We start from the raw sequence: 12,554 nt of genomic DNA on the forward strand, positions 1-12,554 counted from the left end.
CCCATCTGAAGCAAAGGACGTGCGGGATAAGTCGAAATCTCCTAGCATCGCTGGCGAGACACCTGACTTAAAGGACATTGAAGCTAAAGAAATAGAAAAATCTAGGTCTCCCAGTGTAACGAGTGTCCCATCCGAAGCAAAGGACGTGCCGGATAAGTCGAAATCTCCTAGTATCGCTAGCGAGACACCTGACTTAAAGGATCTTGAAGCTAAAGAAATTGAAAAATCTAGGTCTCCTAGTGTAATAAGCGTCCCAGCTGAAGCGAAAGATGTATCGGATAAGTCGAAGTCTCCTAGTGTCACTGGTGAAACGCCTGATCTGAAGGACGTTGAAGCGAAAGGTGCTGAGAAATCTAGATCTCCGAGTATACCAAGTGCTCCAATAGAAACTAAAGATATATCAGATAAATCAAAGTCACCAAGCATCGTCAGTGATACGTTAGATCTAAAAGAACTCGAAACAAAAGATATTGAGAAATCCAGATCTCCTAGTGTGACAAGTATTTCAACGGAACTGAAAGATAAGTCAAAGACTCCTAGCATTACTGGTGAAACACCAGATTTAAAGGATATCGAGAAGTCTAGGTCTCCTAGCATAACAAGTATTTCAGCGGAGTTTAAAGAAGTATCAGATAAGTCAAAGACTCCTAGCGTTGTTGGTGAAGAACCTGACTTAAAGGATGTTGACAAATCTAGGTCTCCTAGGCCTAGCGTAACTAGTGTCCTTACGGAACCAAAAGAACCAACTGATAAATCCAAGACACCAAGCATTGCAGGAGATATTGCCGATCTAAAGGAAGTGGATGAAAAAGATTTTGATAAATCCAGATCTGCCAGCGTAACAAGTATCGCAGTTGAAACGAAGGAGCTTTCGGATAAGTCAAAGTCACCTAGTATTGTTAGTGAGACTCTTGACTTAAAGGAGATTGACGAAAAAGATATTGAGAAATCTAGATCTCCTAGTGTGATAAGTGTCCCTACTGAGCGGAAAGAAACACCAGATAAATCCAAGTCACCCAGCATTGCAGGTGAGATTCCAGAATTAAAAGACGTTTGCGTAAAAGATTCTGAGAAGTCTAGATCTCCTAGTGTAACAAGTATTTCAGCCGAGCTGAGGGAACCAACTGATAAATCAAAGTCACCTAGCATTGCTGGCGAGAAACCTGATTTAGATGAAATTGATGCAAAAAGTGCTGAAAAATCCAGGTCTCCTAGTGTTGCATGTGTTGTAACTGAGACAAAGGACACATCCGATAAATCAAAATCGCCTAGCATTGCTGGGGAGGTTCCTGATTTGAAAGATGTTGAAGCAAAAGATATTGAGAAATCTCGATCTCCTAGCATTACAAGTGTCCCAACTGAAGCGAAAGACGCATCAGATAAATCAAAGACTCCTAGTATCGCTGGCGAAATACCTGATGTAAAGGACGCCGATATAAAAGATACACAGAAATCTAGATCTCCGAGTATATCAATCGCATCAACGGAATCGAAAGAAGTCACGGATAAATCAAAGTCACCCAGCATTGTTGGAGAAGTACCTGACTTAAAGGATATTGAGAAATCTAGATCTCCCAGTATAACCAGTATTCCGGCTGAAGTAAAGGACGCTTTGGATAAGTCAAAGTCGCCTAGTGTTGCTGATGAAATTCCCGACTTAAAGGATGTTGAGAAATCTAGATCTCCCAGTATACCAGGTATTCCTATGGAATCGAAGGACGTATCAGATAAGTCAAAATCTCCCAGTGTTGCTGGAGAAGCTCAAGACTTAAAGGATGTTGCAAAATCTAGATCTCCCAGTATACCAAGTGTTTCCACTGAATCGAAAGAAGTATCAGATAAGTCAAAATCTCCCAGTGTCGCTGGCGAAGTTCCTGATTTGAAAGATGTTGAGAAATCTAGATCTCCCAGTATACCAAGTATTCCTGTGGAATCCAAGGACGTATCAGATAAGTCAAAATCTCCCAGTGTCGCTGGCGAAGTTCCCGATTTGAAAGATGTTGAGAAATCTAGATCTCCCAGTATACCAAGTATTCCTGTGGAATCCAAGGACGTATCAGATAAGTCAAAATCTCCCAGTGTCGCTGGCGAAGTTCCCGATTTGAAAGATGTTGAGAAATCTAGATCTCCCAGTATACCAAGTATTCCTGTGGAATCCAAGGACGTATCAGATAAGTCAAAATCTCCCAGTGTCGCTGGCGAAGTTCCCGATTTGAAAGATGTTGAGAAATCCAGATCTCCCAGTATACCAAGTATTCCTGTGGAATCCAAGGACGTATCAGATAAGTCAAAATCTCCCAGTGTCGCCGGCGAAATTCCCGATTTGAAGGATGTTGATAAATCCAGATCTCCCAGTATTCCAAGCATTCCTGTGGAATCTAAGGACGTATCAGATAAGTCAAAATCTCCCAGTGTCGCTGGCGAAGTTCCCGATTTGAAAGATGTTGAGAAATCTAGATCTCCCAGTATACCAAGTATTCCTGTGGAATCTAAGGACGTATCAGATAAGTCAAAATCTCCCAGTGTCGCTAGCGAAGTTCCCGATTTGAAAGACGTTGAGAAATCTAGATCTCCCAGTATACCAAGCATTCCTGTGGAATCTAAGGACGTATCAGATAAGTCAAAATCTCCCAGTGTCGCTGGCGAAGTTCCCGATTTGAAGGATGTTGAGAAATCCAGATCTCCCAGTATACCAAGCATTCCTGTGGAATCGAAGGACGTATCAGATAAATCAAAATCTCCCAGTGTTGCTAGCGAAGTTCCGGATTTGAAAGATGTTGAGAAATCCAGATCTCCCAGTATAGCAAGCATTCCTGTGGAATCAAAGGACGTATCAGATAAATCAAAATCTCCCAGTGTTGCAGGTGAAGTTCCTGATCTGAAAGATATGGAGAAATCTAGATCTCCTAGCATAACAAGTGTTTCAGTGGAACTAAAAGAAACAGTAGATAAATCGAAATCGCCCAGTATTGCCGGCGAAGCTATTGATTTGAAGGATGTTGAGGCTAAAGAAATTGGGAAATCTAGGTCTCCCAGTGTGATTAGTGTTACAGATGAATCGAAGGATAAATCCAGGTCTCCCAGCATTGTTGCCGAGGCACTCGATTTGAAGGATGTTCCCACGAAGGATGCTGATAAATCTAGGTCACCTAGCGTAACAAGTGCCCCAGCGGAAGCAAAGGATTTAACGGATAAATCAAAATCCCCTAGCGTTGCCAGTGATATATTAGATTTGAAAGATATTGCAGATTCCGCGGACAAATCTAAATCCCCAAGTGTAACAGATATTTCAGTAGGATTGAAAGATGTATCAGATAAGTCAAAGTCACCTAGCATTACTGGTGAATCACCTGACCTAAAGGAGGTTGAGACGAAATCTATTGACAAACCTATATCGCCAACTATACCAAGTGCTGCGAAGGAAGCTAAAGATGTATCGGATAAATCAAAGTCACCGAGTATTGCTGGCGAGGCACCTGATGTGAAAGAAGTTGAATTGGAAGATATCGTGAAATCTAGATCTCCGAGTATACCAAGTGTTCCAGTGGAATCTAAGGATGTAGCGGGTAAATCGGATGTATCCAAGTCGCCTAGCATCGCTGGCGACACGCCTGATTTCAAGGATATTGACGTAAAAGACAAATCCAGATCTCCTAGTGTAACAAGTGTTTTAAGTGAACCAAAGGAAGCAGCGGACAAATCCAAGTCTCCAAGTGTCGTTGGAGAAGTTCCCGACATAAAGGATGTTGAAACAAAAGATACTGAGAAATCCAGATCTCCAAGTATACCAAGTGCAACGGTGGACTCGAGAGATGTATCAGACAAGTCGAAATCCCCAAGCATCGCTGGTGACGTTTCCGATGTAAAGGAAGTTGAAGCTAAAGACATTGGAAAATCCAGATCACCCAGTGTAACAAGTGTCCTATCAGAACCTAAGGATAAATCAAAGACTCCTAGCATTGCTAGCGAGATACCTGATTTGAAGGAAGTTGGTATAAAAGAAACTGAGAAATCCAGATCTCCCAGTATAACAAGTGTTTCAGGAGAAGCTAAAGATTTGTCTGACAAATCAAAGTCTCCCAGCATCGCTGATTTAGACGAAGGCGATAAAAGAAAAGAAATCGATAGTAAAAAGTTAGATGACGAAGAGAAACAGATTGATATTCGGAAATCAGTCGAAAAGGATGGGGCATTAAAGACGCCAGTTAAACTGGACGATTTTACGAAAATAAGCGTTTCTACGACAGAGGTAACTAAAGATAAATCGCTATTAATGAATGATATCTATAAATTATTCCCTGTAAATGTTGTAATGGACCAAACGCAGGTCGATCGAGAAGATATGATGAGAATAGCGTCTGAGAAAGAAGCAAATATTAAAAAGTATATTTTAGAAGAATATATAAATAAGGGAAGGAAGATCACAATGGTCGTAATAGAAGAAATAATTAGAACTTATTCAGTCTCAGAGTTGACAGTAATGACTATCATAGAGACAATTATTATGACGAGGAAACTCAACAGAGATTCAGTTTTAGATACATCCGAGCAAAAGATGGAGAAGTCGGATCATTCGATAAGTTCTAGCGTAAGTTCCGAACTGATTGCTTCTGATAAATCTACTCAAGATAGCCCTGTACGTTCTGAGCCACATATCGACGAAGAAGTTTCGATCTCAGAAGAGAAGAGAATCGAAATTGAGAAACTTCTCGAAGAAGACTACATTAAGCAAGGAAAGAAAATCACCGAAGAAATTCTAGAAGAAATTATCGTCCGATCATCTTTACCTCGATACATTATTCTAGAAATAATGGAGGAATTAATTCTGAAGAGAAAACTTACCCGAGAATCCGTGATCGACGTGGAGGTGTATTATCACGACGACGAGCCAGATGACAGCTACGGCAAAGATGGCTATCGTTACGAAAAATCTCTAGAGCTTAGATACGAACCCGACCACGGAGAAGGTAAAATGTCTTACGATTACAAAACGGTGGAATATTCGGGACAACGCGAAGGCCATATAGAAACATCGATGACGGATTATTCGACAAGTTACGAGAGCCAATTCCACAAAGCGTTCGTTGGCGGAGTAACCGAGATACGTACGACTCATATAACAACGTTATCAGGAAAATCAACGCCAGACATAACTCGCGATGGAACTCCCGATTCGATATCCGAGCCTACAGCTTCCACCGTAGAGAAAGTAGAAGATAAATCTGCCGGTAAACCAACCGGTCATATTTCGCCTGATAAAGATGTAGTTTCTACGAGTATCGGTACTTCCACCACCATCACCACTACGGTAACCCAGAAATCATCCGTTACGCACACTGTAGAAGCAAAACCTCAGATAGTTACTGTACTGAAAGAAAGTAAAATTGGTGAACCAGACGCGCAACTGACGGGTAAAACGGAAGTAATTAGAAAAGTAATCGAATCAGACGTAGACGCGAGTAAATCCGTACCCTCGGCCAGGCTTGAGTTCGAGGAGTTGGAAAAACGAATTATCAAAGGTGAAGAAGAGATGGAAGGAGAGCCAACCGAAGAAAAGGAAGTTTCGCCAGATGGCAAGGTGATCGTGGTTAAAAGAATCGTGACACGAGAAGTGTCGGATCAAGAAGAACCCGAAACGATTCGTAAGGTAATAAAGCGGGAGATCATCGAGCAGGATGATCCAGTGGTGATTACGAAAGTCATAAAGCGCGAGATAATCGTTCCCGAGGGTGAGATGGCCGACACAGACGATCTCGAAACGATAAAAGAAATCGTGAGCAAAGAAACTATCCCATCGACCGTCGAAACTGTGAGAACAGAAACGAAGAAAATCGTGATTACAGGAGGCGAAAAACTGAGCGAAGAGAGTCTGACATCGGACATTCTGTCGGGTATGCACGTCGACGTTAAAAAAGGAACAACAACTATCATCGAAACGGGTGGTAAAATATCGGAGAAGGACATCAGAGAGGCTATCGAAAAAATGACAACCGAAGCCAGTAAGCAAAGTGAATTTTTAAGCGACGAAGGTACCATAATCAAAGAAACTACTATTAGAACCACGAAGACCGAAGAGTCTACGGAAAGGAAGAAAGAAGAGAAGAAAGTTGAGGAAGCGGAAGAAAAATCTGAAGCGAAATTCGTAAAGGAAGAAACGAAGCATACGCCGATAGATAAACGTTCGATGCCTCCTCAAGTACGCGATATCGCTTCCGACGTTCCTTCTCTGTCAGGAAGAACTACACCGGACCGAAGATCCGAAGGTAGGTCTTTAACTGGAACTCCAGAAGGATTCAGATCGGGAGAGGTGATTAGAACGATCATCACCACGACCAAGACAGTGTCCGACGACGGTGAGATAGTGACGACGACCCGAGAAGTCACGGAAACCACAAACGAAAAAGGGGAGACGGTGATATTGGCGGAGAAAGTGGACGTGAAGGTAGATGAATATTTACCTAGCAAGGATATGACGGAATCTTTGGGTCCCGAAAGCTCCCTTCTACGTTCCTTGCAAGAAAAAGAGAAAGAAAAAACATCTAGCGACTTTATGAGCAGCGCGATGAGCAGCAGCATTTATGGTGAACTACCATCTGAAAAAGATATAACAAGTGGCAGCATACAGAAGATCGGCGAATCTTCCACTCTGACAGATCAAGGTGATTACACGTTCAAACGTTTCATGGTGGAGAAAGAATATGCCGGTGATTACAAGGAGAAATCTGATCCGAAGAAATATATCGACGAGGCTGGACTCGACTTCGAGAAAGCTCTGTCGATGGATCAAAAGGAAGCTAAAGAAACTGAGCCACAGGGTAAAACTATCTCGGCGAGATACACCAACGGTAGCGTTCGTCGAGAAGCGTCAGATTCTGATGGTAAATCGGACGATCGTAAAGAGGAGGATCCGAAGTCTGACACGAAGAAAGATCCGTTAGATGGTTGGGGAACTCCATTGGGGCTTCCTTCTCCTATTCCACCGCACAAGTTTAACCTCAGAAACACGAATTCCGATAACAATATGAGACTAAATTTCGACGCTATTAACGACTGGGGTGAGCCATTGAGATTACCTTCACCAGCTCCTGTGACCAATGAAATTTCTAACAAGGGTACACCCGGAACACCGAAAAAGGAGAAGAAACAAGCGAGAAAAGTTCTATCGGAGAATCTGAAGAACAAGAAACGCTCTGAGAGTCCGGGCAAGAACGAGAAGAAGCTGAAGGATTCGAAGAATAAAGTACAACCCGTCTACGTGGATCTTACTTATGTACCTCATCATGGAAACTCCTATTACACATCGTTGGAATTCTTCAAGAGAGTTCGCGCGAGATATTACGTGTTCAGCGGTACCGAGCCAAGTCGTGAAGTCTATGATGCTTTGTTGGAAGCTAAGAGGACTTGGGAAGACAAAGATCTCGGTAGGTCGATGTCAGTTTTCATTCGGACACATTTATACCGATCGGTATTAGCACTCGTTTATTCCAAAACTCTAATAATTTTTCATTCTTACTTTCAAGTCTTAATTCTCATCGAGAAACTATATCCTTACGTAGCGCTTAATTGCTAATCCTAGCACGATTGACATTATGATCTTTGCTTTTCAGAGGTAACCATGATCCCGACTTACGACACCGACACCCTGGGCTATTGGGTAGCCGACAACGAAGAAGCTCTGGCTGCGAACCACATTGACCTTTCACCTTCTGCATCCCGATGTACGATTAACCTGCAGGACCACGAGACTAGTTGCAGTGCCTATAGACTTGAATTCTAGGGATTGGCAGCCTGCTCAGCCGTAATAGTTGAGTTCTGAGCGGTGTTCAGAGAGTGTACTTGATCGCTTCATTTCTGGACTTGCCGTTTCGCGAATTCCTTACCGTGCCTACTAGCGGTTCATAAAACTTTAGAAAAATCTTAAGGAGAGGCTACATCGAACGACTTGGACGTGGTCGTTCTACGATCCGAATTTCGTGCCTAATCCCGTATAAATCATAAATACGCAGTTGTTCCTTGTTTTTAAATGCACAGGTTTATTGGATCAACAACTATATTACCGCGACCACCGATAACAACATATAGCAGCAACAATAGCGATAACAAAAACAATCACGACAAAAACAACAAAAATAACAAGACAACAACAACGATAACGACAACAGCGATGAGGACGATAACATTAACGATGCTCTCTTCTTGCTCTCTCTATCTATTTTCTTTGCTTCCTTCGCCTATGATACTTAGATCGATACGATAAAAGATAAAAAGAATGCGATCTTCTCCTGAACACTCGACCGTGTACGATCTCTGCTGGTACGTGCAAAATTTCGATACAAAGCTGTGAAACGATCGCGTTAGAAGCTGTCGCGATAAACGAACCTGGCCTGTTCTCAGTTTTTTTGGACGCTTACACTCGCAAACTTTAAAGAACGCGTCCTTTGCCTCGTTATCTTTTTATATACATACCTATTACTCGACACTGTTATCGCTTTGAAAGCATCACTGAAAAAGCCGTAGAAAGATGGAGATACATAGGAACAACGCAACACAGCCTAGCAATAACACGGACAAGACGTACAAAGGTAAATAGAACGAAACAACGCGTACACATAACGGGCAGATATTAAAGCATCGACCACGTCGATGAAGAAGAAAAAAGGATTCTTCGTACATTTTTTATGGTCTTAAGTTCTCGACAAAAATGAATTCGAGTTGGAATATCCAAGGACGTTTCTTCGTCGAACTAACGATCAATCTCCTCGTCGTGAATGTCTACTCGTGTACAGAGATAAACGACTATATACGTCAATCGGGAAGTACCGCAGTGAAACGATCCGAGTCGTGAAACAAAGTGTTTCCAAAGATTCCTAAAGAATAGAAGATATTCGCGCGGTCGCGATCGAATCGAAGCAAACAACAGGAAATGCGATATAGGAAAACGATTGTCCATATCGTCGATGTTCCATTCCAAATGCCACTTAGACCCGTTATCTTATAGCGGAGGTAGGTGAATAAAAATAAAGCAAAATCTAAAAAGGATTCCCTTCTCGATAACGAAGAAAGTAGAATATCAGAAGCAAAACTGAGACGGCGATAAAGTAAAAATCGTACAACATCCATCCAATGGACAAAGTCCACGTTCGATAATCGTATCGGAGTGAACAGCTCTGTTTTTTCGACGTTTCGCCCGAGTTTTCGGCCACCTTAAGAACAGAGTTGCTCGTTCCTGTAATATAAATCCGTTTATAGATATTTTTTAGAGATGAGAATATTTCATTTGCCACGTAACAAAATACCACTATCTAGAGCGCGCACCGTTTATGAAATTAGACCAAACGATAATCGCGGTGTCGCATCGACGTTGAGAACTGTACAAGGGGTTTACGAATTCCATCGACTCGTTTCCATTCTCTCCTCGTTGTATCTCGCGAAAGAAACGCAATGACGCAATTCTGACGATGTTTGCTTTCCAAGGGAACTTCGATGTTCCGAGCGTCCCTATTTCTTTTACGTGTGTCGAACCGAAGACCGTAAAAGAAAGCGTTCCAGAAACTTGACAAACCGTTTAGTTCATTTTGTACTTATTTCAACCAGATCGACGAAATACGACAAACTGCACTCGTGCGGGATGACGATGGTGTGACAATTGCCCGACACACGCTAACGATGACTATACGTGGAACGATTACAACGGTAATCGTAATGACAATGACGAAAACACGCATTAGCCACGATAACGATTCGATCATGACGATGATTCTGGTGACAACGATGTGGACAACGCGAACGTAAACGAGAACGGTGACGATTACCGATTATCGACGATAATGATGGTGATGATGGTGACGATGGCGACGACAATAACGATTACAACGGCGACAATAATGACGAGACGACGACAAATATAGTAGTGATGATGGCAATGATGATGATAATCCTTGTAAGAACGATTACAAATCCGAAAGTATAAGGACGATGATGTCCTCCACGTGGGTGGAATAAAATTCTGCTTAACGTAAGTAACGCAAAGCGAACGTGTTTTCATGAATTTGAAATACGCGCGTGATCGAGGTAATTTTCATAGAACAAACGTAGCCTTATAGATTATGAGAACGCACGCTCCTTATGTTCTTAATCGTTTCGTGATAAATGATATATAAGGAAAAATTTATTTTGTGAACGCATATATATATATATATATATATGCGTGAAAATAACAGATAAGTATCGTTCGTTGAAAGAACGAAAGCGATCTCATCGACCTATCAACAAAATTACCATCGCATTCGATTTCGTGCAAGTTGACAGTTTCAAGTTTCAGATAATTGTATTTAATCGGATTGACCACGGAGAATTTGAGAAGAAAATTTCGATGGAAATGTGTCGAATAATGAAAGGCATGAAAACTGAGCATAGCGAAAGGCCTATAACATCGATCGGTTTTCACACCGATCGGTTGTACGAAAACGATCGTCTTACGAATGTTACCAAGTTCGTGAAAGAGAAAAGGCAGAATTAAGAAGAGAAACGTACATTCTGCCAATTGTGATTGTCTTACGATAACTCAAGGTCCAATAAATGCTCTAGTGTGTAAGTTTTTTACTGCTCGTTTAACGCAGTTTGCTCGTAAACGATCGCTTATTTGCTCCTCCGTGTGTATATTTCATCTACTTATTTACGCATTTACTTTTCCATCTTTTACACATCTTTGTAATTTAGGTTTATACGTAAGATCTTTGGACGAGAGGTTTAAAGAAGTTTGGTCTAAACGAAAATACCTTTGTCACGTATTATCTTCGATATAATTATTACTATCATCATCATCATCATCATTATTACTACTACTGCCGCTGCTACTATGCTCGTCATTACCATTATCATTACTATTATTTATTATTATTTATTATTCCTCCTAATATTATTCCACTATTCATACTATTACTATCGTCATTGTTATTCTAACAAAATCGTTATGATTATCGCCATCATCATTATGATTATCATAATCATCGCGTTACTATTACGTATTATTAATGATCATTATCGTATCGTTACAGTCGTCATCTCTATTATTGTCACTGTTATTATTGTTATTGTTGTTGTTGTTGTTGCATTGTTACGTTTACCATCGTCATTGGCATGGTCGTATCGTCATTGTCACCATCGTCATCGTGGACGAGAATTTTGTCGCTTGCGACGAGAAAGAAAGAAGAAACAGATGAATGAAACCGAAGAAAACGTAAATGCGCGATAGCGATAAAACCATGTGTGTACCTATGTATTTATGTATTATTTATTGACAAACTAACGACGACCAGCTATTTAGGTAGGATATTAAAATTATGAAATTGAATATGTAACGAGAACGATCGAAACGAGTAAACAAACACAGTTATATTAACATTGGTGAAACGAAGCGAATGGTTAGGTATGCGCTCGTCCTCGACGAGCTAACGAAGATGAAAGAGAATTTTAATTAAAAAGAAACGAGGATGAATATAAAAGTTAAGAACGAGCTTTCATTAAGACAGTTTAGATTAAATATAAAGATGAACAAAAAGGTATATATATATATATGAACACACACACACACACACACAGACACAGACACAGACACATACGTACAAACCGTGCGTATGCACATACATAATACATGCATACGACGCAAGAAACATACATATAATATATGAATGGAAAGACAAAGACAAAATAAAAAAACTAGAAAGAAATCTAATACCGGGAGGAAAAAGAATATGCAAAGGATTAAGAAGTGCGAACACCTCAACACCTGTACGAACCCCTAAATCGCGATGCTTAACGGGTGTGAGAACGGTGATACGGTTTTATTTGAATATCAACTTAAAAAGAGCGTCGTATGAAGTGTGTTTCATACGCCCTTAACACGTATCCGACACTCGAGCGTATCGGGGTAAGGGCTCACGTTCGAATTTTGGCATGTGTTATTAAAGAGATTTTGCTGGATCAAAAAGAGTACATTGTATCGAGCAACGTCGAATCAGCGATCGAACGAGACGAATGCAAAAAGGGAGAAAATGTCGAAAAGACAGAAAAAAAGAAAAAATTGAAAAAGGAAAGTAAAGCAATCGGTCTACTAAGACATGATAAATCGAGAGTTTGTTTACTCCACGCGAAATATCGGATACGCTAATGTTCTAGTCAGAAGAAAATCTCGTTTCCTAATATTAAAAAAATCATCTAGTCATTCTTCTTCACAGTCGATTTTCTGCCGTTACGAGACTGCGCCGCAGATGTAAGACGAAGTACAGTTTTTCACAATTGTATTTATTATACAAATCGCGGTTCTCACCCCTTGAAGCGCATCAGCGCGTCGTGTTTTTCGAATAACGAATTAAACAAAAAAAACTTACTGTGGAGTGTTCATGGTGCTATAATTACTATTATTATTATGATTATGGTTATGATTATGATTATTATGATTATGATTATTATTATTACTATAGAAATAACAATGTTATGCTATATGACAAAAAATGATAATATAATAAATATACATTATACCTTAGCAATACTCT

At 40.7% G+C, this 12,554-nt stretch overlaps 1 protein-coding gene across 50 annotated transcripts in view; it reads left to right on the forward strand.

The window, feature by feature from the left end:
- Positions 1–12,544, forward strand: part of LOC126925100 (microtubule-associated protein futsch) — a 35,480-nt gene extending 22,936 nt beyond the window's left edge. For all 50 annotated transcript variants that reach the window (XM_050740315.1, XM_050740305.1, XM_050740310.1 and 47 more), the window contains 2 exons: positions 106–7,421; positions 7,608–12,544. In XM_050740315.1, coding sequence (XP_050596272.1) covers positions 106–7,421; positions 7,608–7,777 — 7,486 coding nt within the window. In that variant the 3' untranslated portion in view covers positions 7,778–12,544. The remainder of the gene's footprint in view (positions 1–105; positions 7,422–7,607) is intronic.
- The last annotated feature ends 10 nt before the right edge of the window (positions 12,545–12,554 follow it).

The sequence above is a fragment of the Bombus affinis genome, chromosome 15 (genome assembly GCF_024516045.1).
Source record: "Bombus affinis isolate iyBomAffi1 chromosome 15, iyBomAffi1.2, whole genome shotgun sequence".
Classification (NCBI taxonomy): domain Eukaryota; kingdom Metazoa; phylum Arthropoda; class Insecta; order Hymenoptera; family Apidae; genus Bombus; species Bombus affinis.